We start from the raw sequence: 23,742 nt of genomic DNA, 5'->3' as shown, positions 1-23,742 counted from the left end.
CATAGTGCCAACGGCTGGCAAAAGGATATAACTTGTTCTACATTTACATGTTTTACATTTGAAGAGTTCAGATGCAAAACCAGCTTTGATTGCTGCTTGCAGCTTTAATTTTATTTGCACTTTATTTACGACGGCTGTAATAGATTTGGTTTAACTGTGCAAGGGCATTTTGATGCCATTTTTGCCACAAGCCCTCGTTTTTGGATAGAAGTTTATGATCTCGATATTTAAACATTGTTACATAAGGTGCGATCAAAAACGAAATTTGAAACTAGAGTTACGCTTCATATAAACGTTGTAACACGCTGTTATGGCAGTAGGTTGCGACAAGTGAGTGTTAAAATATATTTGAGTAAATAGGGGTACACTTCCTATCATCTACGTTTAAATAAATAAGCTTTCCATTAATGTATGATTTGTTAGGACAGGACAATATTTGTCTGAGATACAACTATTTAAAGATCTGGAATCTAAAAAAAATCTAAATATGGAGAAAATCACCTTTAAAGTTGTTCAAATGAAGTTCTTAGCAATGCATATTACTAATCAAAAATTAAGTTTCGATACATTTACGGTAGGAAACTTACAAAATATCTTCATGGAACATGATCTTTACTTCATAGCCTAACGATTTTTGGCGTAAAAGAAAAATTGACACATATATCGTGCTACTTACAAGTGGTTTTGTGGTCCGGAGTCGCATATGAGGCCTGTTTTTAGGCTATAAACACACGTCACACATGCACACAAGATTTGCCTTTTATTCCAAACTAGTTAATTGCAAAGTAACTAGTTTATTTTGTAACATCAAGATTCTTGTATTTGTACAGGCAATAAAAAGCAGACAGGAAAGTGGTGCGTAACAAAAGTGTCATTTTTATTGTTCACACATTCATACTTTTATAAAATACTATATATATAATATTAAAATCAAACTGAGTTAATTACATTTGCATGATCTTAGGAACTCTACACAATGTTTTATAAATTAAACTGTGGTTTATTCTGATAAAAATACACGATTTAGCTTGTAGCTTGTTGTCTGACGGTTGCGAGCAAAAACGTCCCTGCGTTTGTCCATCAAACCGTTTACAGTAAAGCGGCGAACAGTCTGTGACGCGTCAGACGTGCTTCATGACGTCCAGAGCGAGTAGGCAGTGAGAGCCAATAGAAACGACAGCAGACCCAACAGAACCTTCTGCATCCACAGACACGACTCCAGTTTCTGCTCCAGACGTGAGTTAGACACCATCATGTTCATCAGCTGATGGAGACGCATGAGAAAATTAGTATCTGCATTAATGATTCATTAATGAAGGATTTAGGGTAAAATGTGTAACTAAAAGATATCAGTATATCACAATGCATTAAGACATTAACATTTTATATTTACTGGAATGTTCTTTAAATATGCAAATGAGGCTTATCTAATGAAATGTGTAGTCATTTGCATACTTTTACCAGAAGAAAAATCTGAACATTGGATAAAGCCAGGTTTAAAATTTTTTTTTTTTTTTATTATTTTTTTGTATTTGAATTTGAATATTTATATATATATATATATATATATATATATAAATATATATATATATAATAATAATAATAATATATAATTAAGAAGTCTTAATTATATTATACTGTAAAATAATATTTATCATTTATTTATATATATATATATATATATATATATATATAAATAAATGATAAATATTATTTTACAGTATAATATAATTAAGACTTCTTATTTAATTTAATAAGTATACTTGTTATTTTACAGTCAAATAAGATTTTTATTTTTATATTTTTTTGAAATATTTTTTTCTGTGAAATTATATTAGTAGTTTTATTTTTTTTATAATTCTGCTTATTGTTGCTATAATTTTTAAATACGGAATTATTTTTCAGTGAAATATTATAATAGTAATATTTATTGATTTTGTTTGCAGTAAAATATTTTAATATTTTTTGTAACTTTTATACATTTTGTAATGATGATAAAAATATTTATTTTTAAAGTAAAATATAATTAAGATTCCTTTAGTTTTAAAAAAAATATTTTTAATAAAGTATACTTTGTTGCAGTGAAATAAGATAAAAAAAGTTATATAATAAAATGATAACAATAAATAACAATAACAAGAACAACAAAAAATTTCGGTGAAATATTATACTTGTAATATTTATTTTATTTTTCATAATTCTGCTTATTGTTACTATAATTTAATACTAAATTATTTTTCAGTGAAATACCATAATAGTTACATAATATTTATTTTATTTGTATTAATTTATATATTATTCTTATTATTATTGCAGCAAACCTAGACTTTTTTTTTCCTTTTTTTTTAACAAGAAATTGCAATTTGATTATTTTTTTTCCTAATTGTTATTTATACTTCTCATGAACTTCCACAGGGCAGGGGAAAAATGAGAATTGACAGATATAAACTCAAAATGTAAAAAAAAAAAAGGAAAAAAAATATAATAACATAAAAAAAATCTAAGCTTGGAATTGTGAGGAAAAGTCAGAATTGTGAGATCAGGAGAAAAAAAGTTCCTAATTTTAATTTATAGAGTGATGATCCAAAATCCTCTTTGTACAAAAACGCTAAAGCCTAGTTTTATCCAATGATCAGCTAAAATGCAGTAAAATAAATATTTAAAAATTTCCACTAATCTGAAATGACAGCCAAACAGCACAAAATCTCCAAACTGGGCAGTGCATAAAAACAAAATGTTTTTGGCTCTGACGTCTAGTTTTAAAGTGAATAGTGAGTGTCAGAGAGCAGCATCTCACCATGCTCTGCAGGTCCTGATGGTCGTTGGTGGCCGTCACTGATGGACTCTCAAACGAGTTGTTTAGAATAGACTTTGGAGTCTCGAGGACGTGACAGCGCAACCTGCAGGGAAAAAAAAAAAAGGCAGATTAGTGTCAAATAATACCAGATGAACTCCACATCCTCATATCAAACATCAGACTAGACTGACACGTGTCGTGTTTCATCTAATAGTAATAGATTTGTTTTTGTACAAAAGATACTGATGGATCCTTGTTTGTGAAAAAGCTCCTGTGCAGATTTCGTGCTCGAATTAATGTGCGCTCTATTAGTGAATGACAGCGCAGTCCCAGAACGCAGTGGGTGTGTGACAGTCGTCACCTGTGCTCCATGACTTTGGCTTTAGAAACTTCCTTCCAAAACTGAGCGAGTTCTGGGACGGCGGCTCCGGCGCTGCTCTCCATCTCTGCCGCCATGACCAGAAACCGGTCCTGAGGAGACGCCTGGAACCCTGCAAAACACACACACGTCAAATGACCAGTTACTGTCAAACCCTTAAGATTTAAAAGATTTACTTCAAGCACACCTGAGATTTGAAGTTAATCTTCCAAGAACTTAACAACACATTCATATGTTCTCACTTCTATATGTAAATAAGCAGACACGAATGAATTTTTTTTTTTTTTAAGTTAAAGTTTTATAAGTTTAAAAATGAGGTTTGATGGTTTTCAGTCTGAAATAGTGTAAAGTAGTTTTGAAGCTTAAATCTTGAATGTTTTGAAGGCAATACAGTCTGTCAAATAGAATGATTAGCATGTTGCTAGCTAACAACTAATTATAAATAAAATAAAATAATATTTAACTAATTATAAAAATTAACAAATACATACATACATACTGTATTAACTTTCTCACTTTTTTTTTCACTCAATTAAAAAAAAACATAATTTTATTGTATATTCATCATATTTTGGTAACATTTTACAGTTATTTGTTAACATTTAGTTAATGCATTAACTAACATAAACTAATAATAAGCCAGTGTTATTTTAGTATTGTTTATGTGCCATTATTCATTAATATGTTGTTGTTGTTTTTTTTTAATGTTTTCATTTTAATTTAATTTTTTAGAAATTTCATAATGTGCTGTTGTCTTTTTTTTCCTTGCTCTTTTATTATTAATATTATTATTATTATTATTATTATTATTATTATTATTAATTTAAGGACAGTTTTCAAATAAAATAAAAGTTTGATTTAATGTTTGAAAATTAAATTGATCCATAGATATTAGTTGTGTAATTTTACAGTTGTAATGTAAAAATATTTCTTTTAAATCTCTTTTTACATTGAAATATTATATAATTGTATTTCTTATTTCTTGTAATTGTTTTAAACTTTTTTTTATATTTTAATTTTATAATAATACTAACATTAATTTTATTTATTTATTTATTTATTATTACTATTAATAATAATAATAATAATAATAATATCCTATTCCTATCCTATAAGTCCTATTAAAATTTTGGCCAAATTGTGCATTTTTATTAGTTCTTGCTCTTTTTAAATGTTAGTATTTTAGGTTCAAATCATCTTTATTTCAGTTCTAGTTTCAGTACAGTTTTAGTTATTTATTTCCAGGTTGTAGTTTTAGTGCTTCAGCTTGAGTTTGTTCTTAGTTGCCAAGGCACATTTCTATATTTTTGTGTCTTTAGTTTAGTTTATCTGTGTGACTTTCCAGTCATTTTTCATAATTAGATAAGAATACCTAACACCCATTTCACCAGTACTGGAGTCACAGAGTGATTCTGAATTAAATTAATAAATAAATAAGATCTGGCTGCCGTTTACCTCCATGAAGTGAAACCACGATGTCCACGCTGGCTCCAGGCTCACAGCTGCTGTTACTGGGCTTCACACGGTATTTCTCTGGAGCTGTAGTTCGGACCTGAACAAACAAAACATGATCAAACGAACAGTCAAATACTGTAAACACCAATCCTATCATCAGCACCTTTCATTACAACCGCGGTTTACTTCCATAATAAGATTTTAAAGACTGAAATCAAACTGTTTGTTGAAGTTATGTCTGCTGTTATAAAGCGTCTCACCTTAAAGGCCACGTGGTTTTTGGTGACGTTGTTGAGGATGATCAAACACTTCTTCTCTGATTCTTTAGCACCGAATCTGAGCTCCTCTGATGGACTGAAACACGACAGACGTGTGATTATCGAGATTATATCCATATTCACAACCCTTACTAACAGATTACTGCATGAAAACAAAGTGCTTCCTGAAATATCTCGTAGTGACTGACGTTCACACAACAGACCGCGTTCATTAAGAAACATGCTGCAACGGATTCCCATCAAATCCTTCAGCTGTGTGACTTTACACATGATTGTGTGTGCGTGCATATGGGAGATACAGCTAAAAAAAAATATATCTCTTTATTTATGCATTGGATTTGAAAAAGGAAGCATCATTTGAATCAAAAGTCGTCATAAAATATAAGAAATAAAATCTAGTGAAATGTAGACAGAATCAAGGCATGTTTTCACATATTTTTTCACTCAATTAAAAAACAAACATCATTTTATTATATATTCATCATTTTTTGGTAACATTTTACAGTCAACATTAGTTAATGCATTAGCTAACAATGAGCCAGTGTTATTTTAGTATTATTTATATGCTATTAGAGCCATATTTATATTTTTATTTTCATTTGTTTAATATTTTAGAAATGATGTAACGCACGTTTTTTATGCTTTTTTTTTTTTAATTATTATTATTTGTTTTAAAATTAACTTTAAGGACAGTTTTACACTTAAAATAAACGTTTGATTATTTAATGTTTGAAAATTAAATTAATCCATAGATGATGATAGTGTAATTTTGCACTTGTAAATACCTTTTAAAATTAAAATATTGTAATTTCTTGTATTGTTTTAAAATGTATTTATATTTCAATTTATAATAATTTATACAAAATATTATATGATATTATAATATATTTTATATTTGGAATTTTATAATTATACTAACTAGTACTAGTATGATTATTATGATTATTATTATTATTATTATGATTATTATTATTATTATATGTCCTATGAAGATTTTGGCCAAATTGTGCATTTTTATTAGTTCTTGCTCTTTTTAAATGTTAGTATTTTAAGTTTAAATTCTTTATTTCAGTTCTAGATTTAATACAGTTTTAGTTATTTATTTATTTCCAGGATGTAAATTATTGTATTTGTATTTTTTTATTTTATTATTATTATTATTATAAATTTAAGAAAATTGTCCGTCAATTTGTGGTCAGTACATTTTTATTGTTGTTGTTGTTGTTGTTGTGTTTTTTTTTTTTTTGTTTTTTTTTTTAAAGAAATTAATACTTTTATTCACCAAGGATGTATTAAGTTAATAATTAAAAGTTTATTAAAAGTTAATAATAAATAATTTACATTGTTATAAAATATTTATATTTTGAATAAACACTGCACTTTTTAAACTTGTTATTCATTAAAGAATCCTGGAAAAAAAAAAAAAAAAAAAATCACAGGTTCCAAAAAACATTTGGCAGCACAACTGTTGATATTATCCAACATTGATCATTCTAATAATAAATCCGCATATTAGAATGATTTCTGAAGGATCATGTGACACTTAAGACTGGAGTAACAGCTGATAAAAATTCAGCTTTTCATCACAGGAATAAATTCCATTTTAAAGTATGTTAAAATAAAAAACATTATTTTATATTGTAAAAACATTTTGCAATATTACTGTTTTTTTTTTCTATATTTTTAATCAAATAAATGCAGCCTTGATGAGCATAAGAGACTTCTTTAAAGACTATTACAAGTCTTACTGACCCCAAACTTTTGAACGGTATGTATATGATTCTTCCTTTAGTGAATAGTAAATTGAACATGAGCGCAGTGATTTACCTGATGTGCAGTAATGTGCCCTTGAAAGTGGTTGTAGGTTTTCTAGCCCCTCTCAGTCGTACAGATTCTCCTCTTTCCAGATCGTCTGACTTTTGACTGTCTTCAAGGAAATTAACCTGCAAAACACATTACACAACATCATGATGACACTTAGCACCAAGTCTGATTTTTGTGCTCATGAACCCGTTCAGATGCTCCAATATCGAAAAACTGATACATGCAGTGTAGCAATGTTGCATGAACAATGATACAAAAGGAGATCTTTTATAATTAACAACCTGTATGACAAATTCATTGCAATAAATGGCAGAATATGAGTGTTTCTGAAACAAAACAAAGCAACTAGACATTCATTTTTAATAAGAATTGGCGATTTGACTATGAGAGCAACAATGTAACAAAGTAATTTGAAATGTAACAGTCAGCAGGCCTCAACTTGATACAATTTAACAGCAACCAATGAAATCAATGACATCAGAAATGAGGAAGAAAGTCACAACGAGCCAATATGAACACGCGCTCTTACAGACCGAAACCATCAGGTTGTGATTTCCCATTTTTACCAGCCTAAGACCTTTCATCCACTTCCTTCAGTCGCAACCCGCCAAACACACGTGGAAATTAAACGAAACCCGCCGAACACATGCTTTCTTTGTGCCCGTGCTGCGGAAGTAGAAACAAAGTTGAAGCGAAACTGGCGCAACTGAACGCGTGGAAAAGTGTGTCAGGGGGTAGGGGTCAAAGGTCACAGCATTGTAATCGACAGAACTGGCCTTATGATGCATCCATTAATCAAAGAGGCAGATTAGATTTGAAATGATCTGGACTTTATTCAGTTTTTGATTGATAATGTCAAAACTACAGTGTTGAATTAGATTACATGAAATGTTTTTCACATGAGATTACATTTAAGATTAAATAACATTAAATCAGTAAATCAGTCATTAGTGTCTGTTCATTAGTTCATTGATCATTAGTGATGAAATGATTTCTCTTTGGCAAGCATACAGTAATCAATCACAGTACTGATCACAAAAACCAATCATAATAAAAGCAATTGTTTTTCACTTTCAAAATCACATTGTAAAATAAAAACAAACTTGTTTGTGAAATGTAAATGTGGAAAGGCTTCATTTCGATGGAGTTTTAGTGCAAAAAATGAAATGATTCAATAGTGGATTTACATAAACAACTCACAATACAGAAGCTTGAATTTCAGAGTGTTAAAACTGATGAAAACATCATGATGCTGATGAAGAAAGCAATCATATGACAGTGGTGTACAGTAGTTCCTCTGTCTCAGGGCTCCTACACACTAGAAGACGCGTTTCTGCTTAACCACCAAAGTTTGACTCTATAGACTTAAAATCTCCCTAAAGGAACAGTTCACCTAAAAATGAAAATATGCTGAAAATGTGCTCAAGTCATCTGAGATGTAGATGATTTTGTTTCATTATCATATTTGAAGAAATGTCATTCCATCACTTGCTCACTTTTTATCAACTTGTTTTCTTTCATTAGCACAGGTTTTGTGTTTCTTTTTAGAAGTGATTGATTACAAATCTCATTGATCTGAGCTCATACACCTCAGTTTTTGATTAAAGCATTATCTGTGGATTATTTTAGCTCAAAAATGGAGTTGCATGAGATCAGATCAATGAGTATCAAGAAGACAGTCAATAATTTTTGTCCAATGTGCAGGGTTGCCAGGTCCTAGAAAAAATTCCAGCCCAAATTTACTCAAAAAAAACACCCAAAAGGAATGAAAACTAGAAAAAAAAGAAAAAGAAAAAAAAATAGTATTTTGTAAATACTTGCGAAAATGTTTTTCACAATTTATTCAGATTTCAGATTATGTATAAATCTCAATTTCCAAAAATTGACACTTATGACTGGTTTTGTGGTCCAAGGTCACATATTATATTATATTATATTATATTATATTTTAAGATTGATTAAATTGTTAGTTGTATTTACCAATTCAATTAGACAATTTTTCATGTTGCATTTGCATTAAATCATAAAACACAAAAGAAATAAAATAAAATGAATTTCATAGGCACCTAAATTTAAAAGCTTAAAAGAATTTATTTTAAGAAAAAATCCATAATAATTGTTAATGAATATTGTGATAAATATTGATTATGATATGAATATTGATTATAAATATTGTCATAATATTTTTGGCCATATCACCCAGCCCATCATTATCATGAAAATGGTGAAAATTAAAATGAAAGAAAGGAGGGGAAAATATAATAATAATAATAATAATAATATATAAACTAAATAATTATTATATATGATTCATATTTATTTAATTATTTAATAATAATAATAATAATAAATTATTATTATTATTATTATTATTTTTTTCCCTCCTTTCTTTCATTTTATTTTCAACATTTTTCATGATCATGAAAATATTTTTGTCCATATCATATCAATATTTATCACAATATTCACTAACAATTATGGAAAGAGACCAGTTTTGTTTTTTGTTTTTTTAAAACACATTATTTTATTTCTTTTGTGTTTTATGATTTAATACAAATGTATCAAGAAAAATTCTAATTAAATTGGTTAAATTGTTAGTTGTATTTACCAATCTTTTAAATATAATATAATATAATATAATATAATATGTGACCCTGGACCACAAAACCAGTCATAAGTGTCAATTTTTGGAAACTGAGATTTATACTTGAAAATCTGGAATCAGAGGTTGCAAAAATAAAAAATAAAAAAATAAAAAAATAAATTGCAATGCATATGACTAATACGTTTTTTTTTTTTTTTTAAATAAGTTTATATATTTGCTGTAGGAAATTTTCGAAATATTTTCATGGAACATGATCTTTACTTAATATCCTAATGATTTTTGGCATCAAATAAAAATTTATAATTCTGACCCATACAATATATTTTTGGCTATTGCTACAAATATACAAATATACCCGTGCCACTTAAGACCAGGGTCATGTATAACAATTAATTTACAACAAAAAATATTGACTTTTTTTTTTTTTTTTTTTTTTTTTTTTTTTTGGTCAAATAAGATAATGCACGACAAAACTATATGTTTGATATTAAAACATGCATTAAAAAAATATCTTTGGTTAGTATTAACCTATTTTTTGAGAAATGCAATTTTACTATAATATAGTAATACATTTCTGTTAAAAGTTTCAATGTTGTGAAGTTTCTGTCATTTTTCCCAGGAGTGCATTTTCAAAAAAAAGCAACCCTGGCAACACTGCCAATGTGATAACATTAAGCATTTTCAGGAAAAAGAAATGATCTCCAGGTAAAAACGACCCAACGTGAGGGATCATTCAGACTCATATCTCAAATAAAACAGTTTTTTTTGCAGTAGATTCAGCAGGAAACATGATATGTACACATTAGAGGAATGCAGACGCTCAAGAACCGGTTTTGGATTCCCAACAACAGTATTCTCTAGTGTATAGGAGCCCTGTGGAGTTTAACACAATAACAACACAAAGATAATCAAGTAAAATGGCTAAAATAACGTCTTCATTTAGCTTTGATTGCTGAAATCGAATAAACCCCGTATCCAGACGGTGGTTTGATTACAAAAATCAATCAAAAATCAATTAAAATAATGTTAAATGCCACTCAAACTGGGGACCGAGCAAACAGAAGCGCCTCGTTCGGTGGGTGTTGTTGAAATGGGATGGACACATGGGATGAATCTGGTTTCGCTCTGGGAACAGCAGGCACTTGAGGGTGTAGAAACATCTATAATGTCTTACCAGTCCTTGTTTTAAGACAGACAGAGAGGGACATGAGAAAACTCAACTGATGCATTTGAGTATTGGAAAAGGATCTCAGGATCTCAAATGAAAGCCTTCAAACTCCTTCATCTCATGCCAAGTCAATCATCCAAACCTGTAAGCTCATGCTGAGAGTTTGAGAGAGTCACATGATGAATCGGAGCGATCAATGAGACGATCATGAGTGAAACATCAGAATTAGCAATCAACACGTCTATTATCACAAGACTGTGAGACGTCATGGACGTTTGATTAGTTGATGTGATCAGAGATGAGTGACAATGATCGTTAACCAGCACAATGCGTCGGCTTGAAAGACTAGATAAAGGCTCGTTATTATTACAGAACCACTGAACATGTGACGAAATCATCCAATCTTCTCAGCTGAACAGAAATACTATGATAAACTTCAACAACACAGAGCTGGAAAATATAAAATGATTTCTATAAGCAACATTGTGAATTACTATTATTTTAGTATTACTAAGATTGTTATTTTTCATTAATATTTTTATATTTTCTGCTTTTTTGTCAATTTTAAAGTTTTAAAAATCTTGTGAAATTTTTATATATATATATTTTTTTAGTCTTTGTTTTTAAATATGTCTGTAGTTTTTATTTTTTTATTTCAGTTATAGTTATTTTCGTATATCAAGTTAATAAAATGAAAATAAGAAAAAGAGAAAATGAAAAATGTTAAAATTAACCTTAAAATTAAGTAACTTTTTTTTTTAAAATGGTTTTAGTTAACTATAAAAACCCTATTGTGGTTTTTAAATTGAGCATTAAATCTCCTAAAGATTGTTGCTTGTTTTGAGTAAACTGTAAAAAAAATAATTTTCAAATTGTAAATAAAACCAACATTATTGGACTGTTTTATAAAACAAAAACAAAAAACTTAATTCCTTAATTTAATAAATATTTAAAATTACTTTAATAAAAATTACTTAATTTTACATGTAATTAAATATATTACTATTTCTTTTAAACAATTTTCAGAATTAATTACAAAATTAATCTTGCATCAAATTTTCAGTGAACGAAAGTGTTTACATATTTATCAAATTTTATTTCAGTTTTAGTTATTTTATTATATTGTTACACTAAATGAAAATGACAAATGTTGGCAATGCTTTGGAGACTAGCTGAAATATAATTAATTTAGTTTTTAATAATTTATATTATTTCAGTTAACATTTATTCCAAGTAATGTTTTATAGTTTTAATTTTATCAATATTGTGGTGAAATTGTTCAAATAGATGTTTATCAATTTTTATTGCAGTTTTAGTTATTTTATTACATTGTTACACTAAATAAAAATGAGAAACGTTGGCAATGCTTTGGAGACTAGCTGAAATATAATAAATTAAGCTTTTAATATTTTATTTTATTTCCGTTACCATTTATTTAAAGTAATGTTGTTACATGGTTTTAATTTTATGAATATTATGGCGATTTTTACAGTTTAAAAATAGTGGGAGTACGTTTAACAATAAATACTAGCTTGTTCTTTCTACTTAAAATTTCACATTTAATTAAATGTATTACTTGCCTTTTTACCAAATTTTCAGTGTATGAAAGTGTTCAGACAGATGTTTTAATAGCATCTCTCATTTCAACTTAAGTAGAAAAGTTGTGTTGGCAAGTGTATTAATTTCTGTCAGCTTCAGTGAATCAGGTAAATATATTAAATGATTCCTTTGCATCATCATTCAGAAATGTTCACTCTGAACTCTAAACTCATTTTTCATGTTTTAGTAACTATATATGAGTAAATACTGCTGTTTATCATTGTACATTTAGTTGTTGTAGTTTTATCGTCCAGTCCCAATCTTTGCTAGAACTCTATTGACCTGATGTTACCTTGATCTCGTGTTTATCATTTCACTAATAAAGAGGCCAAAAGAGAGCAAGAGAAATTACAAGGAGAGAAAAGCTTCAGTACAAAGTCTCGGCTGTGTCACTACAGCAAAAGCTTTAATGTGCAGAATCAGCATGCTTTGATTTCAAATCACAATGGTCAAAGAATATTGATTTAGAAGCTCAAATGCATAAATTAGTCAAAAGTACAAGAATTATTCACAAAATGAAATGATTCAAAAGTAAGTAAAAAATCACTGTTGGAAACAAAGAATAAGCAGTAACTGGAGTAACAGTAGTAGAGGAGTTAACCTAATGAAACCGACCAAGATCATGTTCGGGTCACATTTCAAAATCAAAAGAAAGAAAATACTATTTTGCAGAAAGAAAATGAAGCTGGTTTCCAGGACCATTCATATTTTTGCACTATTTTCATGAGAATAAACTCTTTAAAGCCTGACATCTAAAATAAAAGTCCAAAAAAAATCAATTAAAAATTGAACAGTTTATTGAAACATAAGACAAAAAGATGAGTGAGATTTTTTTTTTTTTTTTTGGAGGCTTGGGAAGATCATTCCTCCACTGAGGAACAGTGAAAATAAAGCTTCTGGAAACAAACATTCCTCAAAAGACATGCAAAATGTGTTGTAGAAAATCTTGCAAAATATAATTTCTTTTGATTCTTGGGAAAATGTGACCTTGATTACGTGAACAAGCAAAAGTTAGATTAGACAGAATGCAGCGCATGAACGCGTAAATGTGGAATACCTTCTTGGGTTTGATGGATTGATCAGCATTGAAACTGGATTCGAGAGTTTCTTTGGACTCGGATTCAGTGTCCTTGATGTCACTCTCATCTTCACTGACGATTGGACCGTTTTCACAGATTGGAGACTGGAAGTCATCATCCAGGAGAGGCGGATAACTGTATTTGAATTCGTCCTGTCACATAAAACAAAACAATATTAGTGAATCTTTGTAATCCTGCAATTTATTATCTTTTTGTTGTATATTGTGTTTATTATTTCAATACCGAAAATCTTGTAATTTGAGGAGAACTGGAGAAATTTTCCAAAAAAATCTGAATTACTGAAGTATATGGCTGTAAGCAACTAATCACAATAAGCTCTTTAACCTACAGCATCAACATCAAACACAGTGAGATACAAAGTCAGGTTTTTGCTGCTAGACAAGATTTATGTTTCTAGATTCAAAAGTTACAATCATACAAAAAGTCATATTTTGAGCTGATGGTGGCGCTAGAGGGTTTTAAGCAGATACTCTAATGTTGGTGCAATCAGTGTTTAGACTCTTAGCAATAAATGTGCCAAATTTCATGACCTTTCATTTTTCAAGTTACAATCATGAAGTCATATTTGAGCTCATGGCGGAACTAGAGGGTTTTAGGCAGATATTCTAAAGTTTGTGCAATAAATGTTTAGACCCATTGCAATAAGTGTGCCAAATTTCATGACTTTCCTCCAAACAGTTCTTGGGGTTTCAACATTAGACATAGCAAAATACACAATCAGTTTTTCTAGTTACAAGCATAAAGTCATATTTTGAACTGATGGTGGCGCTACAGGGTTTTAGGCAGAAGTTCTGAAGTTGGAGGAATTCATGATTAGATTCATTCCAATAAATGTGCCAAATTTCATGACTTTCCTCCAAACAGTTATTGGGGTTTCAACATTAGACATAGTGAAATACACAAGCATAAAGTCATATTTTGAGCTGATGGTGGCACTACAGGGTTTTAGGCAGAAATTCTAAAGTTGGCACAATTAATGATTAGACCCATTGCAATAAATGTGCCAAATTTCATAACTTTCCTCCAAACAGCTCTTGGGGTTTCAACATTATGCTTGTGTATTTCACTATGTCTAAAGTCATATTTTGAGCTGATGGTGGCGCTACAGGGTTTTAGGCAGAAATTCTAAAGTTGGAGCAATTAATGTTTAGACCCATTGCAATAAATGTGCCAAATTTCATGACTTTCCTCCAAACAGTTTTTGGGGTTTCAACATTAAACATAGTGAAATACACAAGCATAAAGTCATATTTTGAGCTGATGGTGGCGCTAGAGGGTTTTGGGCAGAAACTTTAAAGTTGGTGCAATCAATGGTTAGACCTTTAGCAATAAATGTGCGAATTTTACAATGTTCCTCCAAGCGGTTTTATGGGGTTTCAACATTTGACTAAGCGAAATTGCACAATTAGTTTTTCTAGTTACAATCATGAAGTCATATTTTGAGCTGATGATGGTGCTTGAGGGTTTTAAGCAGAAACCCTAAAGTTGGTGCAATTACTGTTTACACCCATTGCAATAAATGTGCCAAATTTCATAAATTTCCTCCAAACAGTTCTTGGTGTTTCAACATTAGACATAGCGAAATACACAATCAGTTTTTCTAGTTACAAGCATAAAGTCATAGTTTGAGCTGATGGTGGCGCTAGAGGGTTTTGGGCAGAAACTCTAAAGTTGGTGCAATTAATGTTTAGACCATTTGCAATAAATGTGCCAAATTTCACAATGTTCCTCCAAGTTCTTGGGGCTTCAACATTAGAATAAGCAAAATACACAATCTATTTTCTACAGTTAGAAAGCTAACTGATGGTGGTGCTACAGGATTTTAGGCAGAGATTCTAAAATTGGTCTGATTAATGTTAACACCCTTTGAAATAAATTTGCCAAATTTCTTTGCATTCTTCCAAAGGGTTTCTAATGGTTCTAAGGGTTTCAACACAACAAATATTGCTGATGATGCAAAATGAAGCTCAAAGAAATAATGCATGAAAACAGAATTTTACACTTTAAGGCAAAGATCCTCCCTTAACTGATGTACAGAAACTAATTAAACTTTCCATTTTAGTTCAAATATTTGATCAAAGTACATCTATTATTTAAACTTCAAGCCATATTTAATTAAAACCAAGTAACTGCTATTTGCACGTACTGTTCCTCCCATGTAAGGTGGAAGGTGCTCAGGTCCAACATACGTCTGGATGTCACTCTTGGTGACAAACTTGAGCTTACTGATGGCTTCAGGGCCCAGCCATGTCTTCACTATCTTCCAGGCAGCTGCCACACAAAAGAAAATTATGATAAATAAACTGCTGGACCAGACATCGCTACAAAAATCTGTTTAGAGTTTAGCCAATCCCAACTCACCATTCATGATCCATGGCATCTCGTACATGATCATTTTGGCTGGGTAACAAAACAAAGACGTTTAAACAAAGATATGAAATCCCTGTCTATAATTCTAGGATTCCCAAACTTTTTTTTTGTCAGCCAAACCTCTTTGAGCTTAAATAACTCAAAATGACATATGCATGTACACAATTTTCTGATGTCAAAAATGTTTAAACTTTTTAAAATTGTATTTATTTTCATTGTTTAAATTTGACATTTTCGATTCAGTTATTAACTCTTCATCAACCCAGTTTGACAAACCCAGGAAGGTTAAAAAAAGCAGAATATACTTACAAAGAAACTTTGGATAGTACACTTTGAAGCAGTTAATGATATACTTGACAAAGTCCATATCCTAGAAAAGAAAAAACAGAAAATATTTTTACATGTGAAATTAAAAAGATGGATTTAAAACATGGATTTTTTAATAAACATTGTGACATCAATATATAAAGCGCTTTTCATTCAGTTTTGTTGAATATCCGGATGTATGTCAGTGAGAGTGTTTACTTTACTGACCCACTTTAAGACTTAACAGTTGACGCGAGTTCAACTGTAAAGCTGCTGTTAATCCATTGGCTAACTAACTGGTAAAGGTCACCAATAGGTGTCAAATTCAACAGTACACAAGACTGCTGACCACAGGGCTCAACCAGCACTGAATGCGCACACACCGCTCAACACAAACACTCCTAGACTGTACTACAACCAGTTAATCATTTAATTGTGCAATCCTGATGTTTACTGAACGCTCAAGTAACCTTTAGCTTCATTCACTGTTGACACTTACATCTGCTCTCCAGATTCACTCCTGGGAGCCACAATATTACTTTTCAATGAAAGTTTGTTACAAGAAAACAACAGAACAGTTCTTAGAAGGAACATTTATTTGAAAACCTATAAACTTGACATGGTCACTGTTGCAATGGGAGGAGAACAAACAACCTTTTCCTGTTTTTATCTGAAGAAATTCTCCAAGAACTATAATTACAGTGAAATATACACAGCAGCTGTAAGCACAATAAACACGATCGTCAGATTTATGTTGCCAGACAGGATTTTCTACTTGAGTCAAAAGTTTCAATTATAAAAAGTCATATTTTGAGCTGATGGTGGCGCTAGAGGGTTTTAGGCAGAGACCCTAAAATTGGTGCAATTAATGCTCTGACCCACTTAAATAAATGTGCCAAATTTCACAACATTCCTCCAAACAGTTTTTGGGATTTCAAACAAAACATTCACTGTTTGGCTCCGGATAAATTGCTAATGATGCAACAAAGGTCAATAAAAAAATGAAATAACAATTTATTAAATAAAATACTATTTTACACACAGAGAGAGAACCAACCTCAACTGATACAGTAATGAAATGATTAAACTTTAAGTTCAAATATATCCGATCAAAGCACATCTCCACAGTAAAGACACCCCATATGACAGTCCTTCATATTATAACACGAACAGCCAATTTACAGTCATATAAGATAAGCATTAAAGAGCAAATTAAAGCACACTCTAATTCCTCCATATAAAACTGGCATTAGTTTTGATTAGGCTGCGGCTTTGGCCTTCCAGCAGCATTAAACTCCCGCATTTCTGCTGCAGAAACATGAGACGACGAGATTTGCAGTTTGACGGGAAATTCTCTCAGATTAAGCAAGCGAGTTGGATTGACCAAAAGGATTTAAAGGCCACGTTAATCTGCAAAGTGTTAAACCAGTGAATGGCGTCTGTCCCTCTGCACCTTCAACTCATACAGCTAATGACCTTAAAATGCCTGCCAGAGGGTCAATAATGGCCCAAGGCTAATCAAAACAAATGCACTCAGATGACCTTGAAAGAAAACACTAAAAGTAATTCTGAACTATATATAATGTGATATAAAAAAAATTGAAGCACTTACTATATTACTGAGTCCGGACTCAGACATGTCGAACACGACTGTCAGCGGCATCCCAGGTTCACGTTTGGCGTAACGCTCCAACCAGAACGCCACATACCGCTTCTTATCCAATATCGACTTGGCATCTTTAACATGGAGCTTCACTCTGAACCAGACTGCATTCAAAATACAAAGACAGTAAGAACAGCAGATGGATGGATATCATTTATCATGATTCTTCAGGGGAAATCTGATGCAAACAAATGTCATAAAAGTGAGTTTAACATGCATTTGGCAATGCAACATGTGCCAGATATGCTTAATTTTTAGATTTGCATAATATCTGACATTAACCCATTGGATCAGCAGATCTATCTTGCCAGACGGGAATTTCTGAAAAGTTCAGAGTCAAAAAGTTCTAATCATACAAAGTCATATTTTGAGCTGATGGTGGCGCTAGAGGGTTTTAGGCAGAGACCCTAAAATTGGTGCTAATAATGTTCAGACCCATTGAAATAAATGTGCCAAATTTCACAACATTCCCCTAAACAGTTTTTGGGATTTCAAACAAAACATTCAAATTTATTGATTCTTCAGGGGAAATTTGATTCAAGCAAATGTGTCATAAAAGTAAGTTTAACATGCATTTGGCAGTGCAACATATGCCAGTTATGCTTAATTTTCAAATTTGCATAATATCCAACATTTCTGAGGACATTTATCATGAAATGTGTTTGAAATCCTGCTGTCGAAAAACAGCAGTTTTCCTGCAAAATAAACGACTATATAAATAAATAAATATACACACATAAAAAATATACTATTACTATCTAAATTATAAATAAATTTACTACATCAAATAACATACATTTTAGGAAATTTTATTTTGCATTGCAATAGTTTTACAATTGTTATATTAATGTCTTAGCGGTTGTAATAACAACAACAACAACAAAATTATTATTATTATTATTATAATATTGCTGTTGTTTTTAATATTATTACAAAATGTATATAAATTATTATAAAATGTATTAAATTATATTAAATGTCATTAATTATTATTATTATTATTATTATTATTAAAAATATTTATATAAATATAAAAACATTTATTTATTAAATTATAATTTTAGTAAATCTTATACATTTTTATTATTATTATTATTATTATGATCAATTACTATATTATTAATAATTATATTACTATTAAAATATTTATATAAATATTATAACCATTCTTATTAAATTATAATAATCTCAATTATTATTATTATTATTATTAATTACTATTTATTATTAATATTATTATTATTATTATTAATAATATTTACTATATTATTATTATTATTAAACATTTACATAAATATTATACAATTTCTTATTTATTAAATCTAATTTATTATTATTATTATTATTAATTACTATATTAATAATTATATTATTATTAAAATATTTATTTAAATATTATAACCATTTTTATTAAATTATAATAATCTCAATTATTATTATTATTATTATTATTAAACATTTATATAAATATTATACAATTTCTTATTTATTAAATCTCATTTATTATTATTATTATTATTATTATTATTGTTGTTGTTGTTGTTGTTTTTTTTATTATATATTCAATGTATTTTTTTCTGATCTGGTTTGTATAGCTGAGTATAGTTTATTAAACATATTTAAGTTAAAATCAGTAAAAATGTATTAACATAATCAAGGCATGTTTCCACACTGCTTTCACTAAATGAGCTATTGAAGTGCAGTTTTACCAAGCATGGGAAATAACTCCACCTACAGAGTTTGTTTCCTTCTTTGTCGTATCCGTGAAGATAAACTGCACCGCTCTCAAACATCCATCTGGGAATACTGCTTTCTGTGAGGTCTACAGGAAGAAGCAAACAAAAATAAAATAGCACTCATTCATCACATTTTCTTCCTGAATCATCACAACAGTATCAGCTTGCAACACTGTGAACGTCACGCTTTCCTCAAGCACCCGATGACACGTTTGATAAGTGAAAATCGGCACTGACTCTATTTGCTTTGGAGGCCATGAAAGTTATTTTAAAGCCCTTCTGTTGAACACATCAGCTAAAATGATTGAATTAACACACTGGAGCTTGTAAGGATAAAGCACAGACAAGAGGAGGATTATGACGACATACAATGAGGGTCTTCTTCAGAAAGTAAAGCTAGAAAATCATTTTGCTGGAGCACAAAGCCGATCTTATGAACCACCATGACCTGTTGGTCAGTCAATGAAAGCACATTTCCCATTCTTTAAATCTTTAAGTGTAAAAACAAAGGCAGAGCATATAGAAATTCTGCACTATTTATTCGCGAAGAACTTATGTCCATGTTGGAATCAAGAGAAAAAATAATCATAAAATAATAAATATGGACCATTATTAAAGTACCAAATAATTACAGCTTTCAGTACTTAACGATAATCTTTAACTGCATCTTCTTGTCATTTCAAAAAAGTGAATTTGTCAAGAACATGTCTGGGTCATAATTTGTATAATTATTAAGTTTTATGCTGATTGTAATACATGAAAAAAAAACATTTTTATTGTAATGTGGTTAAAAAAAAAATGTATTACAGTCATGAAAATCACAAAAAAAGTATTTTTTCGTGAAAAAAAAATATTTAAAAGCTAAAATTAAAGTAAAAATTGTTACTGTAGTAGAGTAAAAAAGTACTATAGTAATGAAAATCACAGTTGAGCTTAATGGTGGTTTTTTTTTTTTTTTTTTTAAATTCAAAAAATTAAATAACATTTTAAAATACAATTATTTAAATTAAAAATGTACAACGATTAAAATTAATGATTTTTTTAATATAATTAAAATATTACATTAAAATATAAAATTCATTTTTTTTACTGTAATATGGTAAATATTGTAATACAGTAATAAATCACAGTTGTGAATAATTTTTATTGTAATAAATAATATTTATTACAATTATTTTAAAAATAAAATTTAAAATTACAATAATTTAACTGTAACCGTAACCCTAAAAAAAAATCTAAATTTTTACTGAAATATAGTAAAAAAATAAATAAATAAAAATGAAAATGAAAATCACAGTTGAGGATAATGATTTATTTTTATTTTAAATATTACTTTAATAAAAATTACTTTTAAAGTGTAAAAAAAAATACTAAGTAAAAAGAATCACAGATGCAAAAATGATTTTGTTTATTTTAAAAACTATTTTAAAAATAACATTTAAATGTTTCCATTTTTTCTGTAATACTATAAAAATAGTTTGACAGTAAGGAGAATTTCAGTTGAAAATAATCATGCTTTTTAATTATTTTAATTTTTTTTTTATTGTAATATGGTAAAAAAAAAAAATTACTACAGTAATAAGATTCACAGTTGAGAATAAATGTGACTTTTTATTGTAAAAATTGTTCAGAAATACATCTAAAAATGTCCAGATGCATGAATGAGAACTCTTGGATGAAAAAAAAAAAAAAAAAGTTTCATTTTCTTTTTTGGGCAACTGTGACCTAGACATGTTTTTCACGAGATTTATGGTACAGAAGCTCAACGTGCATGTGAGCAACTTCCTCATTTCAGCCTCTTCTGGGAACAAGCACTACACGAATCAAGGCCGCAATACTGTACATACATACCATTCAAGTTAAACTCTTTCCTCCACTGTAAGCTCTCATCGATCATCTTTAAGGTGTCTTCCACAACAAAGTTTCTCCATGTGAGGTAGCCTTCGACCAGAGCGTCATCTTTAAAGAGTCTCTCCACATCTCTGCTGTCATATTTGTCTTTAGACTCTGTGAGATTGTAAAAGCAATAGTGTTTGAATTAGTGACCCATCTCGTGTATCATATCGGAAGGTGTTATTTTTATAATTGTTATTATAACCATAATATTGAGCCATTAAGTCTGTTAATACCTGTCAGTTCCAACATCTAACCACAAAATAGGCATATTTTACATATTATATATATATTTTTAACACATACACATGAATATATCCATCTTAGACTACTAAAAATATAAGTTGAACCTTGTTAAATTATGTTTTAAAGCAGTATATGAGAATATATTTGAAACTACAGTCTAGGAAATATCATAAAATCATTTATGCACAGACTGTAATACTGACTTCTGCATTTATTGCTATTTATTCCTTACTAAAGCGAGTTTTGCAACAGCAAAATACAGCATTATTATTAAAATACTCATTTCTGACAGCTAAATCCAACAGCTGTTTTAGCAAATAATACACATCTGCTCTCACAATAAGCTTTAACAAAACACACATGATGCACAAAAGTCTTAAATGTCACTGTGGACACTCTAATATGTATTAACGTGCAATTATATGATAATAATCAATGTTATTGTGAAGATCACAACACTTGTGAACTTAGCATACTGCTAACTCACCTTCAACATACTCGCTTTTAAACCTCTGTCGCGTTTCTTCAATCTTGCTCTCGAGGTCCTTTTGAAGAGCGTAAAATAGTCATTATAAATCCGTTTTAGAAGAGAATATAACACGAAACGTTTCTTTTGTTTAGCTGTCTGATTACCTGCTCTGATTCCGCCTGTCCTGCCTCCGCCATGATAGTCCGTACTGTCAGTCAGCAGTGGCCTGATCTTCAGCGTAATCGATCGCAGGCTCCGCGAAACTGGACGTGCGATGACGCCATGTTGGCTCGGACATGTCAAACAAACCTTTGAACGGGCTCTGTCAGCGAGATAAAGTTCCTCTGATAGGCTCTGATCACAAACAGCAAATAATCCCATCATGCGCGGTGTCTAAAAGCAGCGATGTCCTCTGACAACATGACTTATTTGTGAAACAGTGATTGAGCCGTTGGACTGTTTCTTTAAGAAACATCCGGGAAAACGCGAGCGCGAACGTGACGTACGGCAAAGCGCGCAGTTTGAGGAAGCGAAGTAGCGTTTTTCACACGGAAAACTGTAAACAGTGATAAAAGTTATGCTGGGGTAAAGTATAAAAGCTTTTTGTTATAAAATATTAATTTTTTGATCACCCAGTGTCGCCTAAGTTAGTTATATTAATATTAAACGCAGAACTTTATTGTAATATCGCTTTTGTGTACCTGAGGTAACTAATGTTTACAATTTTTATACAAACCCATGTTTGAAAACACTTTAAACTGGTGCTTAATAGTGCATATATGTGTTTTTTTGTATTTGCAGTTATTATAATGCAATCATAAACATAACTGACCAGTATTCTATTAGAATATAGCGAAAGGTTAATATTTATAGCATTTTATGTAAGTATCTGCTATACTGTTTTAAAGATATCATTGATTTACAATTACATCAGCAGAATTTCATCATATACACTACCAGTCAAAAGTTTTTGTACAGATTTTTAATGTTTTTTAAGTCTCTTCTGCTCACAAATCCTGTATTTATTTGATCCAAAGTACAGCAAAAGCAGTACAATTTAGAAATAATTTTACTATTTAAAATTACTGCTTTCTGTTTGAATATGTGTTAAAATGTAATTTATTTCTGTGCTCAAAGCTGAATTTTTCAGCATCATTACTCCAGTCTTCAGTCTCACTTGATGCTAAACACTGTGTGCTGAATTATTAGGCATGTTGATATTCTGGTCATATTTTTTTTCCAAACACATTTTACCAATTCTAAACCACATCAGTCTTAATAACTACTATTAATTTTGTATTTAATCATTTATATGTGATATATAATTGTCTGTGAAGGCTGGAAGTGAAAAACTCCTTATATTTAGGTGTGCATAATTATTAGGCATGTTTTCTTTTACAGATAAAATGAGCCAAAAAAGATATTTAACCCAGACTGAAAAGTCCAAATTATTAAATGCCCATGAGAAGAATGCAATACTAATGCATTACAAAAATTTGCAAAGTTAAGGCTTGACCATTAGACAGCGAAATGCTTGTTGAGTCTGCATGGTCAGAAAAAACAGCTGGAGAAGAAAAGATGCATGTTAACTGCAAAAGAATTAGGAATTAAGGTGAAGAATTAGGTGTGACACCATCAGGAACCGTTTACTCTCCAGCGCCACCATTTTCCAGAACTGCAACCTACCTGGAGTCTTCAGAAGTGCAATGTGTCAGGTTCTCAGAGACTTTACTTGGTAAAAAATCCTAAAAAAAATGCCCCTGACTTAATAAGAATAACAAGCTGAAGTGTTTGAAATACATGAAGACAGTTTATTTTTATAGGCTTTACAGACAGATAAGTTGAGAGTGACTC

At 30.0% G+C, this 23,742-nt stretch overlaps 2 protein-coding genes across 5 annotated transcripts in view; one reads left to right on the top strand and one right to left on the bottom strand.

Moving 5' to 3' along the window:
• The window catches only part of fancb (FA complementation group B), a 49,678-nt gene that overhangs the window by 7,307 nt on the left and 18,629 nt on the right, over positions 1–23,742 (top strand). The window contains exon 1 of one of the 4 annotated variants that reach the window (XM_051119343.1): positions 22,312–22,473. The exons of 1 other annotated variant lie outside the window; for it this stretch is intronic. The gene's annotated coding sequence lies outside the window, so the exon portion shown is untranslated. 2 more of the 4 variants (XM_051119340.1, XM_051119342.1) reach the window with 2 other exon arrangements.
• mospd2 (motile sperm domain containing 2) lies at positions 818–22,221 on the bottom strand. The gene is made up of 15 exons (XM_051119344.1): positions 22,053–22,221; positions 21,907–21,964; positions 21,132–21,287; positions 19,280–19,366; positions 17,494–17,648; positions 15,885–15,945; positions 15,567–15,605; positions 15,352–15,476; positions 13,163–13,336; positions 6,737–6,852; positions 4,892–4,985; positions 4,632–4,728; positions 3,159–3,288; positions 2,798–2,900; positions 818–1,264 (listed from the first exon to the last, which is right to left on the bottom strand). The coding sequence occupies exons 1-15, from the start codon at positions 22,083–22,085 to the stop codon at positions 1,133–1,135; spliced, it is 1,560 nt and encodes a 519-aa protein (XP_050975301.1). The 5' UTR covers positions 22,086–22,221; the 3' UTR covers positions 818–1,132.

This window comes from Labeo rohita, chromosome 9 (genome assembly GCF_022985175.1).
Source record: "Labeo rohita strain BAU-BD-2019 chromosome 9, IGBB_LRoh.1.0, whole genome shotgun sequence".
NCBI classification, from domain to species: domain Eukaryota; kingdom Metazoa; phylum Chordata; class Actinopteri; order Cypriniformes; family Cyprinidae; genus Labeo; species Labeo rohita.
This window is presented reverse-complemented; position numbering and strand designations above follow the sequence as displayed.